This window comes from Agelaius tricolor, unplaced genomic scaffold (assembly GCF_023055355.1).
Source record: "Agelaius tricolor isolate 1412-34295 unplaced genomic scaffold, bAgeTri1.0.p SCAF_20, whole genome shotgun sequence".
Lineage (NCBI taxonomy): Eukaryota > Metazoa > Chordata > Aves > Passeriformes > Icteridae > Agelaius > Agelaius tricolor.
This window is the reverse complement of record NW_027269280.1, coordinates 2,084,004-2,102,532: the sequence shown is the minus strand read 5'-3', so window position 1 is coordinate 2,102,532 and position 18,529 is coordinate 2,084,004. Positions and strand designations below refer to the sequence as shown.

Sequence of the window (18,529 nt, the reverse complement as noted above, 5' to 3'; positions counted from 1 at the left end):
TCCTTTCATGGAGTTTACGTTGGTCTTCACCACACAATGGCTGGGATAAGAAGGCCAATTCCTTGCTTGTGGACCGGAAGCTGCGGAGCCAAAGAAAGAGGCGTGAGGGAGGCAGGAGGTGTGAGGGCTGCCATGAGGGGATATGGCGAGTTATTGCACCTTGGTAGCCAAGACTGCCGTGGTGACCTGCTGCCTTGGTGAAGCTGCCTTTTGGCACCTCGAAGCAAAGAGGTGCTTCGAGGTGCCAAAAGGTTCTCAAGAGAAAAGCTTCGAGGTGCCATGGTTCTCAAGAGGAAAGTCTCTTCCCTCATGCCCACAAGCCACGACACTGAGGGGAAAGGCTACTTTGGGGGTGTGGGGGTGAAAAAAGGATGATGAAAAGGGCCAGAACTGAGAGGAAAATCAGCTCTGAGTGTGGGAAAACTTAGGACAGCAGTGAGGGAATGAGTGGAGAGAAGCTGTGCCCCTGTGCTGGTGTGTTGTATGTGGCGAGGCCCCTTTCCCAGCCTTGGAGAGTGCCGAGATCGAAGAGGGACAAAACGGAGGGGAAAATGGAACATAACTGAGGGAAAACTCGGACAGCAGTAAAGGAATTACCAGAGGGCAGCCACAGCCCACGAGGAGGTGCGTGGGGACATCCCTCTCCCGCCGGCCGTGCGCGGGGGCTGCCCCGTCCCCTCAGGAGGGAGAGGGCGGGCGGGCGGCGCCGAACGCGCTCCGTGCCTGGGAAGCGCCCGAGAACGCGCGGCCGGGACAGAGCTGGGGGGCCGGGGGAAGGGGAGGGCGCTGCCCGGCTCCCTCCCACCCTCTCCGGATAAATGAGCCGCCGGGAGGCGGCGGGCGGCGCAGGCTGTGGACGAGCGCGGCGCATCCCTGTCCCGTCCCCGTCCCGTCCCCCGCCGCGCCCAGCGCTCCCTGCCGGCGGGGCCGCCCCGGGCGCTGCCGCGCGTACTCGGCCGCGTCCCCGCGGGGCTGGGCGGGGGGATCGGGCTTCGCTTCCCTCCCCTGGGAACGCCTGAGGGCGGGGGCGGCGGGGCGGGCAGGGCCAGGGCCGGTGGAGGGGAGGCGGCCGGGACACCCCGGTCTGGCTGATGCTGGCGCTGCCCCGCGCAGCACCGGGCTCCGGCAGGCTGGTAGCGGCGGTCGGGACGCAGGAGGGGCCCCCCGGGCTCCCTTCCCCTTCCCTCCCTCCGCGGCGGGCGGCGCTGGAGGATTTTCTCCCGCCGCGGCCCCCTCGCTGTCCCCCAGACATGGTAGGTCACCTCCAGCTGCAAGGGATGGACGAGAGCCTGAAGGAGAAGAGCCGGGAAGGCTTGCTGGACAGTCCGGACTCGGGGCTGCCCCCCAGCCCCAGCCCCCCCTTCTACTCCCTGTCGCCCGGTGAGGGCCGAGCAGGGGGCAGCGGCGGTGCGGACCCCCCGGCCCCGGGCCACCGGCGAGAAGCCAAGGACGGCAAAGTGGTAAGAGCCAAACCCGGGCACCGGGCTCTGTCCCCTCCGGGCCCCGCGGGGGAAAGGCAGGAGGGCGCCTGTGACCACTGCCCGGGCACCGCTGGGCTGAGTTTCCCCCGCAGTGCCCCTCGCCCGCCGAGCGCACTCCGGGCTGCCCGTGGCGGCTGCGGTCCGGTATTGGCAGCGCCGCTGCTGTGCCAGGCAGCGCTTGGCCCGGTGCCGGGCAGGGGTTTTGGATACACTCACAGAGTGTTGGCAGCTTGGCTGGGTGAACTCTAATAACGGTGGGGGAGTGAAACCCCCAAGTCTGAACCAAGCTCCCCTGCCCACCTTCGGAAGAGAAAAGCGTCGTTGTTTCTCAGTGACACTGCTCTGCCTGGTAGGTACAGGTTGGAGCTGCATCCATCCGGACCGAAGCAGGGGTGTCTGGCTCCCAGCCATCATTACGCCCTGGCATCCCGCATCTGTTTTGTGAGGAGCGTGAAGCCGCGTTTGCTGGAGCCGTGGCTGAAAGAGAGACAAAAGTGCCCTTTAGCTGGGGCAGGGTAGGGATGTGTGTCCGGGGAGATGCTGGGGACAGGGTATGGGAAGGGCTGCGTGCCTCTGCCCTTGCTGGAGCCGGGCTTTGTGGCATGAGCCTGTGTGAGAGGTTTGTCCGCTGGCGGCCGAGCGGAGCGGGGGTAGTGGTTTGTAAGCTCAGACAGCTGGCACAGCGCTGCAGGTCTCGGTCAGCCTGATGCAGTGCCAGTGGAGCACTTGAATGTGGAGTAGGATCTGGGTAGATTTATTATCACTATTATTTTGCTTTATTTGTTTATTTCTATCCCTGAGCTATAAAACCTGTTTTTAAAACACAGCGTTCAGAGCATAAGCAATGGTGGTGGAGGTTTTTAAAGGATGATGAAAGTTCTTCCCCAGGGCTCTTAAAAATTTTTTTTAAACATGTATAAAAGATGTTTGTAGGTGTATTCAACGTGGTTAATTGGCTTACAACTGCAGCACAAATCTTTCCATGAGAAAAATTTATCTACCTCTGGTTTAGTGACAATTTAGACTTCTTTCCCATAGAGACATTTTGCAATGACTCCTCACACCCTTGTGCACTTTCTCAAGTTCTAAGGCCTTTTGAGCATATTACTGAAAACTGCATTTTACTCCTGAACATGCCAAAACCTTCCCCATGAACAATGACTCCTCACAGTGGAGAGGGTGTGAGGGCTTATTATGAAAGTCAAATCTCAAACCTGCTAACGCCGCAGTTCCTAATATGGAGCCTTACCTGCAGATGCCTGGGCGTGTGTGCCATCCCGATGGGAGTGTTTATGTACAAAGTTACCCACACGCCTCTGATTTGGCAGCATCAGGCTTGTTCCTGTGTGTCTGTAAAATAAAATTGGGGAGGAATGTGAGTGAAGGCTGCTGGAGCAAAAAACAGCAGGGGTGAAGGTGTCTGCAAAACTCTGTAATGGGGATATGACAGTCACCATTCCAGTCATATGGCAGTTGGCCACCACACCATCCAAGAAAGTCCTTAGATATCGAAGAAAAAAGAACATGAGAAAATTTATTTCAGTTCATGGGCTGTTGGGATTAAGAGTTTTAGTGCTTGACTCCTACAGGGAAAAAAGTTATTCTTGTGATCTGTATAAGGTAAAGTTTTTCAGTTGTTTTGATCATTAATGAACATTTTAGACACTTCAGAAAAGCTTACACTGTAGATGCTTCCAAATTCTGCATCATATTGCAAGGGCTTCTGCTTAGAGTATGGGTTCCATACATTGGGAATGTATGGAATTCCATGCTCTTAGCAGGTACAGAAGTTTGCAGGGATCCAAATGCTGGAACCAGTTGGACTGTGTTATTTGGAGTGGTGCTGGGCTCTGCTCTTAACTCTGTTTGGTTCACTGCAAAATAATGAAGTAAATAGGAATTTTCACTCTATTTGACTGCAGAGAGTTTCACTTCCTCTCATTTCCACTGTGCAAATACTGTACTTGCAGCTCATACTAAAGCAGGAAAAATATGAAGAGTATTGCTTGCTTCATACTTCTAAATTGCAGTGTCTAATTAGCTTTAATTTTGCCATTTTACAAGGGCTTGCAGATCTATGAGCAGTTATGCAACCCATGAATGTGCTTCTGTTTAAGTCTATTCCTCTGCTGTTCATCAGAGCATGCAGAATTGGCAAATCAATAATTGCAGCTATTTGCACACCAAGAAATGCTGGTTTTAATCGCCTGTTATATTAGTGGTTGTTTTGCTTATAAACGTGACAGAGCCAGGAACACAACCTGCACTCTTTGTGTTGGAATACTATAAAACCATACATAACTCAGTCACCAACAGCCAAGGTTCTACTATGTACAGTTACAATAAATTGCTGTCAGGTGAAGGAAACAACATTCCAGATCTGAGTGAAGTATTTCATACTATTCTTTGCTGCAGAACTATCAAACCACCACTCTGAACCCAGTTGCATTCTTCTGCAGCCAGCTATTTTGCTCCAACTTCACAAATATGTTACAAAATTTTTCTGCTTTAGGACAGCCCTTCTCATGGAGACTAAAAGGAGATTGCATGCCCTTATCGAAGACTTTCTTGTGTGTAAAATCTGTGCTCTCTCTGCTCTGTGTTATTAACTGTGACTCTGAAAAAGTAAACTCTCTGCTCTTTAATAAGCACAACTTTGTTTCAAAGACAATGCACCATTTATTCACATTTAACCAGCCAGTTTGGGAACAGCTTTGGGATCCAAGAAAATATGAAAGGCAATTTAGGGCCAGAGTCATAAATACCACAAGTTCAACACCATTTAGGGACTTTTTTTTTTTTCATTTTACTTGTAGTGCAGGATAAATTGGCTTTTATTTCTTCAAATAAAATCCATGTAGGGAATTTGTCAAGTGTTTTGTGCTTAAGTGCAAATATCCTAAGGAAAATAGAAGGTGACTTTTACCTAGTTCTGCCTTTTAAATCTGAAACATTATTAAATTGATTCTTATGACTTGGGTTACTGAATTCTCTAGACTGTGTCTGTAAAGCTGGGTCAAAAGGAACAGAAATACAACAAAATAAATCCTAATAATATGCACCAAGATGCAGTTGCTGAAAGCATGGGGAATGAAATGACATCAAAGTACCCATATCTGCTTAGAGTTTTTCCTGTTGTTCTTGCCCTGGGTTACTGATTGGGGCTAGAAGAACTGCTTTTAGACTGTGCTGAAATAAGTGCTTTGTATCCATCACACAACTCCTAATGGATATCAGGGGACGTCAAGCTCACATTCATCTGCAGAACTATCCATTGTGTGTTCTTGAAGCAGCAGATTTTATGTTCCTTCCCAATAGTGAAGGGAGCTTTTGCCACTGCAGTGAGTTCCTTTTACCTTGTAAGGTTTAAATATTTGTGCACTCAACCTGCCTCAGTGAGCAATGACTTCTGTGGGACTATATGCCATTGAATCAGCTGTGGGGATGTAGGGAATTTCTACTCACATTCCGCAGCAAGAATGATTCAGAATCGCTCTTGGGTGGTGGGAGGAGATTCCAGCTTCATCTCAAGTATGGAGAAGGAGACCTTGCCCCTTGGCACAGCCTTCACAGACAGCAGTGGGGTCCCAACAACGTGGTCCAAGTCAGCAATTGTGCCAACCCTGTTGGATTAATGGCTCATATTAAAAAACCCCAAAAGAATTTCTCTTCCTGATATGCAGCATTTTGAAGACCCCTTGAGTCACGGAGCCAGCATCTCATCCTGCACTGAAAGTGCTTCAGGAATGGGGCAGTATCTGTAGGGGCTGGGTGAGGAACATGGCCATCAAAGGTTTTCCATCTGTAATTTCCATACCTGTCAGCACCTACACTGAAAGCACACGTGAGGGGGAGGCCCAGCACCCCGAGCTGAGCCAGCTTGCAGCCCACACACGAGGCAGGGGACGTGACTCCCTAGGCCCCGTGGGTCCCAGCAGCTCTGGGGAAGCCCCAGGCTGGCGCGGGGAGCAAGGCACCCATCTGGCAGCACAGCAGGGTTTGCCTCAGGGCGTGCTGGCAGCCTGGCATCCTGACCCACTTCTGAGCCACTCCCACGGCACTGGATCCTGCAGGAATTCCCCCAGCTTCAGCTCCACGCCTGTGTCCTCTCCTGGCAAAGGCTAATCCCACCTGGCTGTTCCCTGGCCCTCAGCCCCACCCAGTTCTGGATGTGCACCCGCTCCTCTTCCTCCTTGATGGACAGGGCATGGCTCTGGGCCTCACTTGATTGGCCTCACCTGATGTGACAGATGTCCCTTCTGGGCAGATCAGGGAAACAGGCATTGGGATCTCATCATCTGCTCTGAAAAGCGTGGCTCTGATGAGAGACACCGAGGGTGATGTCTTCTAGCTCTTGAATTTCCATTGTGTCCCTACGTAACCCTGTGGACAATAAGCAAAGTAGCACACATTTCCCACTTGAAATAAAGGAGGGAGATAAGCAGGAAGGATGTAATTCTTTGAAATAATAAACCCCTGCTTTCTACCTGAGCTTTGCATTTTCTGTTATCACCTCCCAATATAATCGCATCCGGCTCTGGTATAAATTACTCGTAATGTGCAATACGTGCAGATATTGGGAAAATAAATGGTCTGTTAAACAAATATTGCTTATCTTCTAGAGCGGAGAATGTAGATGTGTGTCAAATAACTCAGCCAGATCTTTCATTATAGCTGTAAATAACAGCTGAGTAAAGTGACATTTTCATGGACCTGACATGTTACCATAGTGGGAAAATGTGGTGAGAGATTTGCTTATGCCCTAGCTCAGTTAGGAGCTGGGAATTTGGGAAGCTGTATCCTGTTTGTAGTCCTGACACTTGGAAAGCTGTTTCCCCTTACAGTCCCTAGAGATCTAATGCCACATCTTAGTGCCTTCCATATAATGACCATAGCGAAAGGAGTCAGTCAGTTCTGGTTCTTTATGCTCTCTGGGGAAAGGTTTTGGGGGTTTATTTACTTCAAGTCATGTTAATTTCCTTTCCTTTTTCTTGCTTTGCTGCCTGGAATTTGGCAGCTAAAGAACAGGCAATGCTGTCGATGGGCTGTAGATTGAATTCCATTCAGCAACCAATTTTATCTGTGTTTATCTATCTGCTACTTGCAAAAAGCAGAGTTTAGCTGCCCAGGCCGTTACATGCCTGAAAGGCATCAGAGTTAAGGCAGAGGGAAAAATGCAGCCAAACAAGAAAGCTCTTCAACTTATTAATACTACTGTAACTCTTTGCTGGTTGACACAAATTATGTACTAGAGAAGAAATAAAAATAAAAGCTCATTTACTGCCTAATATTCACCTTGGATCAAGTTGTAAACATGGGAGTCACTTTTTTCATATCTCCGGTATCTTTCATTTTGTCTTCTCAACCTTCCTTGCCAGACCCCTTCTGTCCTTAAAGATGCCAGGGTTGTGGTGTCTTTGTGAAGCTGCATCTGGTAAGTGCCAGCACAGCTCCAGTTAGTGGGGACAGATGGACCAGGTCCCCACTGCAGTGTTCCAGCACAGCAACCCGTGGATAGACAGACCTTGACTATGGATCACTCATGGACAGCCTGGTCTGAAGTGATGTGGACTTCTCCTCTTCACCATCAGTGACCCCCAGGAGTGTGCAGCAAGCTCTGCTGCCTGCCAGTCTATCCATAGTGCAGGATAATACAGAAACCTACCTTATTTGTGGAGTGTCTGGAGATCACCAAGTGATTCCTAGAAACGAGCTAGGGATCCTGATTTTCTCAAGGGAGCTCAGCAGTCCAGTGCTCCTCCTCTTTCAACCATTCCTGTGCAGAAGGAAAAAGAATTGAGTCAGTATTTTTTTGACAGGCAGAACATTTTTGGTTTTTTTCCTTAAAGCAGATTGGAAGGAGTCGGTGTCAAACTCTTGCCAAAAAGCCAGCTTTTGACATGTGCCAAGCATATAACATTTCAGCCCCAAAGACAAATCTTTTGGAAAGCTCATATCCCCTGTTCCTTGCTTCCCAGCTCCAGGTGACTTGCAGGAGCCGACATTTCAGAAGATCACTGGAGGGAAAACAAAATGTCACCTGAGGTGCCTTTCGGTGGCTGCTGTGTGAAACCTGTGGTTGCTGTTTAGTGACCCCTTCAAGCTGTGCAAGCAAATCAGTTGCTGTTTGGTGAGCAGCCTGCAGGATCTTAGAGATCTCTATTTTTAGGCCATGATTTGTAAGTTATTTACATCTTCCATGTGCAGACTTCCAGGTTACTTCAAAGTTTCTGACCTGCAGCAGCCCACAGAAGAGAGATCTGAGTCTGTAGTGGTCTTGACAGGCAGCAGAAATCCTGGCCTTGGCCTGCCAGTGTTCTCAGTTGTTCAGCTTTCTAAACTAAGCCAAGCCTGCAGGTCTGAAGTTGGTGCTCATCCACAGCCTATGAAATGGCTTTTGCCACCCTTCCCTGCCCAGAGCAAGGTTAACTGTAACCCCCAATGGAAACAGTCTCATCACACCCCATCCAGCACTAACCTGGAGAACACTCAATCCTGCTCTCACCAAGTTCAGCAGCAGATTTTTGACTCTGATTGATGTCAGTCGTGCACGCCAGCACCTCTGTTTCTCCGTGCACACTGGTGTTGTTTCTGCAGCGTGTTCTTGTTTCCTGTTGCCTGCTGTGGGACTTGTGCTCTGCACAGACGGCGATTGCCGCCGTGCCCACGCTCTGACCGAGCAGCACCCCCGGCGCTCGGCGGGCTGGGAAGGCTTTTCCCATGCACACACTGGGGGCCAGATGCCCCAGCAATGTTCCTGCTAAGCCACAGGAAAGACTTCATAACATCTCCTGCATCCTGGGGATGTTCGGAGCACACTTAGTGTCAGCATTTGTTAGCAAGAAGTGTGAAGGCTTGTTTGCCTGGAAGCACTTCTTTGAAACTGCTTCTTTAAAGGAGGGACGTGTATCCCCAGCCTTGTTTCCTTCACCAGTTCAAGCAATCTGCATCCCTGTACAGGTGAACCCCCAAAGGGCAGCCTGCCTGCTGTTCACAAAGCTCGTGAGCATGTGCAAATGGTGTTTGATGCCTGCACCCAAAGGAACCTCTTCTTATGTCCAGAATGTCTTTAGAAAGAGCTCTGGCCTTGTGCAGACTGTTACAAGCTGGACATCTGCACCCTTGTGAACTGAGGCTTGTCTGATGTAAACAATTCACATTTCAGAAGCAAAGAGCTTTATTTATGACTAGAAAGGCTGCCCTTGCCCTCCCCTGTCAAGAGTGTTGAAAGCAATTCAGGAATGAACTTTGCCTTTTGGCCAGTGTTTGCTAGGGAGGGTGAACATATATTTTTTTTTTCTTTTTTCCCCCTATAACTATGCAGATACTGTTCTGTTTTGACAATGGAACAGTATTCAATCAAAAAGAGGGGTTGGCCATTTTACTTAATAGTACAACTTTACACAGTTGTAAAGTCCAGGGAAATTGCAGTATGAAAAGAAGAAACAGCTTTGTGGCTTTGGGACACAGAATTAAATGGCTTGGCAAATTCAGATGGAGCAGTGACATTTTTTGCCTTAGCCTGAGGCAGAAGGCCCAAACCAGTAGAGGAAAGCAGACCTCAGCTAGCCATCTACAGACAGCACAGAGGCTGCCAGCCATCTCCTTTAAAGAGATCCTGTGTCCCTGTGCGTCATAAATATCTGCTGACAGAAAAGTTGTGGCAGAGACTGAAACCTGCAGTGACATTTTTCCAGGAGGGCAGGATTAGGCTGAATTAGCTGCTGGGTTTGGTCCAGGCTCCAGACACAGGATCCCCATATGTGGGAACTGGTGTTTAAGAGCACTCCAGTATAAAATCTAGTGGGATTAGTCATTTCTGTGGTGGGCAGAGGAGCCTAGGCTGGTCTGTGACAATTTGTCAGAGTAAGTTCACAGTGCAGTTAGTCTTAAAAATCCAGTTTTTGGTGTCATGAATTGGAGCTTCTCCATTCGTTATAAAGTGCTGGCTTGCAACTGGCTTCCTGCATTGCAGAGGCCACAAGGTGCCCCAGTGTCTCACCCCACCCTCAGTTTTATGGTTAACAGGAATGTCCTTTGGAGCACAAGAGCCATTTTTGGCACGGAGACTTCGGGAACAGCAAATCTATCACTTCCTCTGCTGGATTGTTTCAAGGGAAACATGATTTTATGTACATATTTGTATGTATATCTATAAAAATACATATACATGTCTCACTTCAGTAAACCTACATCCTTCAAGTCAGCAGCCTTAGGCCCTATCGCTGTCTTAGGTCAGACACGGAGCACTTCTCCATGCTGACACATTTTGAGTTTTTTAAGACTTGTTAATTCCTATCAGTAAAGGCAACATCAGGGCTAAAGAAAACTTGAAAACAATTGCAATTCCTATGAGGAACAAGAAAGGAAGAAGGAAAGGCAGGGTTAAATTGCAACAAACAGATGCTGCAGCAAGAAGTGACAGAGATGTGGGCACAGTCACGTACCTGGGAGGTGTGCTGGGGCAGAGGGAGGTGTTGCTTGGTGAGGACAGTCCAGGTGTTCTGTTAGGCTGCTCAACTGCCAGCCACAGCACGTTATGAACTGTGCCAGCCCCACCTGTCGTGTTCCAACACTTGCTGTGCTCTCCTTCCCTGCAGATGCCTTACCTGCTCCTGAACCCGTCCATGCCAGAGATAAGGCCTCGAATGTACCCGGTGTTTTTTGGAGAAAGCATTGAGGTCAACCCTGAGCCTGTGCAGGAAATCAGGTACAGATGGGATTGGGTGGGTAGATGGGGATTTCTATCTTTTTGCTGGTGCTTCTGCCAAAAATTAAAATGTATTTACAAATGGGAGTCATGGTTTTTTTGATGGAAAGGGAAGGACAGGTGGGAGGGTAATTCCTGAATTAAAGCCACTGACAGCAGCACAAGCAGAGAGGAGGCAAGATCTGGAGGGAGGTTTTAACAGAAGGCAGCTTTCCTTCCAAGGCCAGCTAAAATCCAAAGCTGTGAGAGAAAACCATTACCATCTGTGGGCTTGATGGCCTCCACTAAGTAATCTGATGGTCTTCGTACTGTTCCCAGATGACTTGTATCTTCAGAAGAAGCAACTCCCTTCTAATTGGCACCTGTTTTTGTTCGCTCTTGCCACAGAGAAACCAGCATTAGACAGCCCACAGAGACTGAATGAGCTCCTCTGTGTGAGGAGATGGTCCCTCAAGCCACTTATGGAGATGTTCTGCCCTCCTGTGGGGCTGGTGCTGTGGCCAATGGATAAATGTTGGTCTTCATTTGCTCTTTTGCTGATGTGGAATCCTGCAAACAGCGGGAGCACTTACACACAGCTTGGGTCAGGGACAGTGGAAGGACTGTAAACCCCCTCAACCTATGCAAAAGTCTCTCTGGAAATGTACCCCAGTAAATCTCTGCTGGCTGAGGAACTGCCAGCGGGCATGTTTTAATGGTGATTACATCGGAGTCTTGTTTTATGTGTGCTGAACGACTTGCTTACACCCTAGCTGTGCAAAATACATTACAGCAGCTCAGATTACACGCGGTGCACAATCAGTCAGCCCCCCTCTGGGTGGAGGTAATGACAAGCACACACCCAGCTTTTAATCTTTTTTACGTGGAACTGCACATTCCTTGGCTGCTGATCGCTGGAGGAGCATTTGGGGAGCAGGGAAGATCAGTGGAAGTCCTGTTCCCCATGGCTAGGGATTCCAGAAAAAGCCCTTTTTCTGGCCTGGTGTCTGCACATCCTTTCTGGATGGCTGCAGAAAAAAAGGCAGGGCCGTGGCATCCTACCTTTTGTGGTTCTTCATCTGTTGGCATTTCAGGTGGCCAGTTCCTTTGAGACCAGTGGCTTGGGCAGCCATAGCCCACAATATCCCTTTAGTTTACCTGCTCTTTTAGCATTACTTGGATTTTTTGTAAGCTCCAACAAGCATTCTCACCCCTCATCTCCCAGCACTTAGATTTTAGCTGGTTTGGGCATTTTTGTGCAATGATGAAAGAAAAGACAAACAGCCTTGACAGCTCAACAGGTCCATTATAGGGTGTTTGTCTGCATCCAGCGTAGCTCTTAGGGCTGAGCTGAGGCCCCAGTGGGACCCATGGAGAAAACCAGAGGAAGAAGAGTTGTTGCTTGTGGCCTCTGCAGCAAGGTGTTTTCTGCCCTGGTTCTGCTACATTGCAGAAATGCTGAGATGGATTCACAGCAAGGTGGGGGGTTCCAACAAGATTCCCCAGCAGGACAGAGAGTCCTCTTGGCTTTGGGTTGCAGAGTTGGCACCTCCCCAGTGTCTGTGCAGTAGGAGGTGGTAAATGCTGCCAGCTTCGAAGGGTTAGAGAAGAGTCCTGCCTGTCTTGCCTCCTTTGCTGCCTGGGCAGTGCTCCTGATCCCTTGCTGTCCTCTGCAGGTGCAATTCCGAGGTGAAGTACGACTCGGAGAAGCACTATCGGGACGACATCTTCTACGGCCCCATCCCCACGGTCACCACCTACAGCGAGACCATCATCGCCGCTCCCAACTGCACCTGGCGGAACTACAAGTCCCAGCTGATCTTCGAGCCCCGCCAGAAGCCGGTGAGGTTTCAGAGCACGACCATCATTTTCCCTAAGCGTGCCAAGAACATTTACCGGACCACCCTCAACTACAGCTTGGGCTGTGCCAAGCGCTGGTTTGCTTCCAGCGTGCAGCTGGAACTCTGCGAGGAAACCAGCCCGTGCGTCATGTACAGCGAGACCCTCTGATCCGCCCTGCTCTGGCACCCGCGCAACCCCCGCCGGGCCACGGCCTGCACGGGGCTCTGGCTGGGCCTCGCTCGGTGGCAACTGAATACTCATGGCTGGAGAGCAGCTCTCGAGGCTTGCAGGGCACAGGATGGTTTCGATCAGTGAGAGGCTGGCTTGTATTTTGCGACGTTCCTGACATTCATGATCTGGATTTTATTTTTGGGTTGTTTGTTTTTGTTTTTTTTTTTTTTTCTCCGAGCGTATCTATTTTTGGCTTGTGTTTAGATGAAGTCAAGATGACAAAGGACCCTGTTACCCATTGCAGAATGATGCCTTATGAGCTCTGTAGGTCTTGTCTAGCACATAGGTGAGAGTCATTGTAAGCTTCAGAGCTATTTTGGTCTCTGCAAAGGGAAGACCAACTGCAGAGTCAGCGTCTGTTCGGCCCAGCACACACCAGGCCAGATCTCTTTGAGAGCTGAAATGCAGAGGAGGTGGTTATTTGTACCAGTACATCACAGCTTGCTTCTACAGCTCCTCTCAGTGAGAGCTGCCCTATTACAGCACCGCAGTCACCTCACTTCCTGAGAGGAGTGGAGACTGTCACCTCGAGAAAAAGAGGATTTAAACAGGTCCCCCAGCTCTTGCTGGCAGCTGGATGTTTGTATACCATAGCAAAGCACAGCACAACCAGGAGATGGGAGGAAGGCCTGCTGTGATGCACAGACACATCTTTTGTGAGCCCAGCCAGGAGCAAGCAGGGAGACTGAGGAAAATGAACAGCTGAAGGGCTAGTTTCTAAAAGTCACTGAGAGATTTAGGAGCCCAGCGCCCTTCTAACAAAAGTATTGCCATACCAAGTGTCCCATGCTGTTCACTGCCTCCAACACCTAATTTAAGGGATCTGTATGCACTTGCAGACCTTCTGAGTTTCAGGGTGTGGCTGTATTGCAGAGAGGAGTGTAGAGCAGAAAGGTGCTCCCTGGTTTCTTTGAAGCCAGGGCAGAGTTAACTCACCCTCTCAATAGTTTCCATATTTGTGGCATGGGCAGCTTTTCTGCCTGTAGAGGAGCAGCCAGACTTTCTCAGTGTAGAGCTTGAAAGATTGAAGAGCCCAAATCCATCTGGGTTTTCCTAACTCAGCCAGGCTGTAGCACTAAAAACGGCAACTTCACAAACAGCTGAACTGTCTCTGCAACAGGACCAAGAAACAGTGAGCAGGAGTCAGTGCAACCATCCTAAGGTAAAACATTCCCCACTCAGAAATCCCATCTCCTGGTATATCTTCACTTTGGTCTCTTGCTGAAAATCTGCAAGAGCCTCGATTCCCACAAACATGTAACTTTTGAAAATAGCATGGAATTGTCTCCAAAAATCTTACCAAGAATTTTTGCATGCTGCTCAGGCTTAGAAATAACCACACAGCTCCGGAAATTAATTTCCAGCTTTCTCTCTTCTAAACTTTCCATTTTGTTCCTGACTTGCTGCGAGTCTGATGGAGTTATTTCAGAACACAGCTGAGCAGCCAAGTCAGAAAGCCTATTAACAATGTCAACAAGATGTAGCTGATTGCCCAGAACAGTTGACGCACAAACCCGCTGAGATTTAAAAAAAAAAAAGGTCTGAGAAACTTGAAAAAATAATAAAATTAGTGACTTATAAAGATACTTTTTCCATCAGTTTCAAAAAGCAGTTGGTAAATGTGACCAGAACTGTGACCTTTATGAAACAGAGTTCTCTTGTTTAAAATGTAGCACAGTTTTTCCACCAGAGGTAAATATAAAGTCTTTAAATACAAACTTCAATCCTGACAGCTGGAGCATCGTCAGTGCTGAAAGATGTGTGTTATGGCAGTGCTGAACTCTCCCTGTCCACTGGGAGTTAGGACTTGGTAGGAAGAACCCCTCAAAGGATTTCCAAGGCTTCCACCTACTGTTGAATTCTTTACAGCAGCACAAACAAGAACTATATTTGTAAGTGGTCAGATTCTGCTGTCACTGTCTGTCAGCATCAAAGCCTGGAAAAGCAGCATCTGCCTCCAAAGGGATTATTATGCCTGAAGCAACCCTTCTCCCCAGGGCTCCAGCAAACAGGAGAGCTGGCTTGGGCAGCAGGGAGTTGGTGCCTGGATGAACATGGCCCCAGTGCAGTGAGGTTGGTGATGCACTTACTTGCTGGTTCATCTTCAGGTCCATCCTGTTGGCCACGTGCTGCTGAAGAGCCTTGGGAGCAGGGGAGATGCCCCTCTGCCTTCCTGGGGACAATGGAGGCTCTGGAGGGCTGCTGAGTGAGCCCTGGGAGCAGGGGAGATACCCCTCTGCCTTCCTGGGGACACATGGAGGCTCTGGAGGGCTGCTGCTGAGCCTTGGGAGCAGGGGAAATACCCCTCTGCCTTCCTGGGGACACATGGAGGGCTCAGTGCCTGCATCCCCAAGAGTCTGTGCCGAGGGGCAGGGTCCCAGGCTGACAGTGGGAAAGTGCAGTGCAGTCCAGAGGAAAGGCCATACTCACACCCAGGAGATCCCTGCACGATGACAGAGGGCACTGATGGAGACAGGCTGACCTCAGAGCCAAGGGGATGCCAGACTCTCCCTGTTCTGACCACACATCAGGCTTTGCTCCTTTGAACAGCTGGAGTATTCCCCTGCTTCAAGCACAGAGCTGCTGTGCTTGAACATGCTGGTCTTTGAGCAGGACAGTTTTTCCCCAGAAAAGTCCCTTTCATCAGGACTGGCTGCAGGTTTCTGCCCACTCTGTCCACTGGTAGTTCTGTTTCCTAAATATCAGCTGCAACAGTAAAAGAGAATTTAAGGCAAGCCAAAAAAGCCCAGTGTGCAAATACAAATCCAGCAGAGAGACTGAACCTCAACCTGGACTTTCACCACACAGGGAGAGGGGCTGCTGAGGCAAAGTCTCACAGGTGGATGTGACCCCAGGAGGGTGCAGTGGAGGGCTGCATCCTTGGCACTGGAGGGTCCCACACACCCAGCCCAGGCCTCTTTGAAGCTTCATGCTTTGTTTTCTCTGCAAATACACCAGAAGTGACCTAACATGCTCCTGCTCCTTTGAGTTTAAGCAGCTTTTCTGGTTTTGCCATGTTAGGGGAAAAAAAAAAAAAAGATAGAAAGCAGCTTGGGTTTCTAGGCTGCTGAACACACTTTGAGCTGTGTAGCCATGGTGGCTATGGTGGGACTGTCACCCTGGACCACATCCAAACCGGGACATTGCCAAGTGCCTGAGATCTGGAGAAATTTCTGAAAAATCCCTTCTTATATGGTATCTGCCATGGGCCCATCACAAGCTGATTTTCTCAGCAAAAGCTGGTGTTGGAAAGGGACTTTGTTTTTCCTGAGGTCAAGGAAACCACAGAGGGTCAAGTCTTCACCCTTGCCTGGGCTCACACCCCAGCCTGCCTGCCCACTCTGTCCCTGCTGCTCCCATCCCTGTGGCTGGGTTAGGCTGTGGCAGAAAAGCCAAAGTTCATCTTACTCATGACTGGGAAAAGTGATGACTTTTTTTGTTTTGCTTAAACACCAGAAACTGAATTGTGTTTTTGTGTTGCCAATGAAGAATCACTTTGGGCAGCCAAGAAGTGCCTTGTGCCATACCTGTAGTGTGTTTGTACATCTCAAAGGAACAATTAGTCCCACTAGGGAGGTGCTTTTCCTTTAAATGGAGTGTTGCTAATGTCAGCCAACAGATGTTTGTTCCTGTATATTTTCTCAAAGATCCAAATGATAAATTTAGACCATGGAAATGTGAGTTTCCTTGAATAGCTGGGACTGTGGCTACACTATTTCTCCCCAGGATCCTGATGTGCATGTTGCCCACAGCTCTGCAAGCCTGATGGGTAAAGTCAGACACTGCCTTTATCTTTTTTGATGAGGGGAAGATTGGTTTTTTTTCAATATGGAAAGTCCCTATCTCAAAGGTGGGGGGTCTCTCCCATTCATCCCTATGATTCTTTTACCCTGGAATACAACAGAGTGTGCTCATGTCTGGCCTGCCTGCATTGCTGTCATTGCATTTGGGGCCAAAAAGATGAAACCCTGACCAAATATTAAACTTTTAGAAGCTGTGGAATATGTTGCACAAACTGCAGAGAACAACTTTGACCAAAAGTTTACTGCTTGTCTTTATTGTTTGCCTTTTTCTTTTTTTGTTTTTCTCCTTCCTAAGCCAGCTCTACTTTCATCAATGTGAAATACAGACAGATCTGCACCCTGGGTGCACACTTTCTGGGACTGTTGAAATGGTGTTTGGGTGTTGATAGCAGTGTTTGAGTGAGCTGCTGGTCAGAGAAGTGAATGCTATTTACTATTTATGTTGAGTGTGTCTTAAAAAAAATGGGAAAGGTCACCAGAGGGCTAATGAGCAAAAAAGACTTTGTAGAGCAAACTGAAGACTAAAGACTGTGTGAGTCTGACATAGAGGTGAATGGTTCTGTGTGTGAACACTGTGATCTAGGATATTTAGCCATTGTGGTTTTAACCTGCCTCTTTTCCTGTAGGAAAAGGCATCTTTGCCTTCTTTAGAGCTGAAACAAAATCAGATCCATCCTCTGCCACAGTCACTCGGTCCTGCTGAAGCCTGTGAGCATCAGCCTTCCCCAGGCTCACGAGGTGTTTCTGTGTGCATCAATCAAACAGGCACAGAGCTGTGCCTCTGTGAGATGGGGGAATGCTTTAGAGGGGATGATGGATCTTCTTGTGGGATATTCAGATTTTTATTGCCAGATAAAGTCTGCTCCCTGAGGATCACCTGATCACTCACAAATTGATCTGTTCTAAACATCTCCCCTAAAGCTCTATAACCAGTGGATTTTATAAGTCTTGGGAGGCACTAATTCTTTTTCAGATACTGTAATGGCCATCAGAATGAGCAAAGTATCCTATCATGTGAATTGTGACCTGAGGATGGGATTGAAAGGTGTCTGAAGGTTAGAGAAGGAAGAAGAGAACTTATAAGTGGTGGAAATGCATAAGGATGTGTCATATTTTTATTTTTGTAAGTCTGATTCTCTAAGTGCTTGTAAAGTACTTTACTGTTGTATATGTGGTGATGCAGTAGCTCACAATATCCTTTTATTTTTGTATATTCCTTCCTCCACCATAATCCCTTTCTTTTTGACTCATAGAGAGTAATTTAAGAAGACAAAATTTATATGTCATAATAAAATGCTCAAACCCTCTTGCTGATGTGTGCAGAGTTTCCTTCCTCTTCCATATCCCTTGGTGCCTAATGCCCTTTTTCTGTTTCTGGTGTGTCCAGAAATGCCTTTCTGTGGATTTCAGCCCAGCTCCTGTGGATGGGTGGCTGTGGCATAGTCAGTGCTGTGATCTGCAAACCCTGCTCTGTGTGCCCAAGGGAAGCTGAAAAGCTGAGGAGGAACTCTCAGAGGCAGTTTTACCTTTCAGGATTTCCCTGGTTGTCAGTTTTACCATTTCTTTGCTCTAAATTTCCCTCTCCAGCTTCATCTTGTACCCAGCTGTGAAACCTCGGTGTTGGATCTAGACAATTCCTCTCCCAGCTTTTCCATGGCCTTCAAGGGCAGGGAGAACCCACACAGTGCTTATTTCATATCCAGGTATCCACATTCCAGTGCACTACTGGGATCCCTCCTATGTCCTGGCTTCCCAAATCCCAGTGGTGGATGAGCTGCCCTGGGGCTGAAACCCCTCCTGGCCATGAAGTGCATTTTAAAGCCATGGCTGTAAATGCCTCAAGCTCACCAGCCAGCCCTTAGTAGAACACTCCTTTGTCTTCCAAGACCCAAGATGTCTGCAGGGAGAATCTGACACTAATCCTTATGGAAAAATCATTGGATTTATAGGGATGAAGTCAATAGGCTTGGATGAAAAGGGCTGTAAAACTCTAAGGAATGGAAAGGAGAAGCAAAGCCATGTTATGCAAGAATTTGCTTCAGCTGCAGCGTAAGTGCCCATGTCCTCATCCCAAGCCTTTGACAGAAATTATGGCTGAACTGCTCCTAGGATGAAGGATGGGAGACAAGCTCATGGCTAAGAACCTGAGGAAACACAACAACTTGGAGAAGGCAGGGGTTGTGCAGGCCGGGTGAGCTCACTGGCTGACACCCAAATGCCAGATGAAGGACATGTGCATCCACTCCTGCTATTTAAATAAAACCATAAAATGTGAGTGCTGTCCAATGAAGATTCCTGAGGTGGCAGCTAAATCCTCAGCAGCAAAAGCAGTATTAGATGCAGGATATGTGTTTTGGCAAGTGTGCTCAGATGAGCTAACCCCTAAGCTAGTGGCTTTTACTGTGCTAGTTGGATGTTGTAAATTTAAGCAGATGATGCTTGGTATTAGTTTTGCTCCTGGGATATTTCAGAGAGTAATTGCA

At 48.6% G+C, this 18,529-nt stretch overlaps 1 protein-coding gene and 1 long non-coding RNA gene across 2 annotated transcripts; one reads left to right on the top strand and one right to left on the bottom strand.

Annotated features, from left to right (window-relative positions):
• Positions 1-835: 835 nt before the first annotated feature.
• RFLNA (refilin A) lies at positions 836-17,355 on the top strand. Its single transcript, XM_071444974.1, has 3 exons — positions 836-1,460; positions 10,082-10,191; positions 11,847-17,355. Exons 1-3 carry the CDS (start codon positions 1,092-1,094, stop codon positions 12,178-12,180), a joined length of 813 nt encoding a protein of 270 aa, XP_071301075.1. The 5' UTR covers positions 836-1,091; the 3' UTR covers positions 12,181-17,355.
• On the bottom strand, positions 4,937-10,764 carry LOC139598507 (uncharacterized). The gene is made up of 4 exons (XR_011681920.1): positions 10,452-10,764; positions 7,147-7,257; positions 5,720-5,864; positions 4,937-5,104 (listed from the first exon to the last, which is right to left on the bottom strand). It is a non-coding gene; the product is annotated as an uncharacterized lncRNA (long non-coding RNA).
• Positions 17,356-18,529: the final 1,174 nt, after the last annotated feature.

Excerpts from the sequence above, each read along its gene's own strand:
- RFLNA (XM_071444974.1), top strand. The coding sequence starts at position 1,092 with ATGCTGGCGCTGCCCCGCGCAGCACCGGGCTCCGGCAGGCTGGTAGCG. Across the intron at positions 1,461-10,081 it reads AAGCCAAGGACGGCAAAGTG|ATGCCTTACCTGCTCCTGAA; the intron begins GTAAGAGCCAAA and ends CCTTCCCTGCAG. Across the intron at positions 10,192-11,846 it reads GAGCCTGTGCAGGAAATCAG|GTGCAATTCCGAGGTGAAGT; the intron begins GTACAGATGGGA and ends TGTCCTCTGCAG.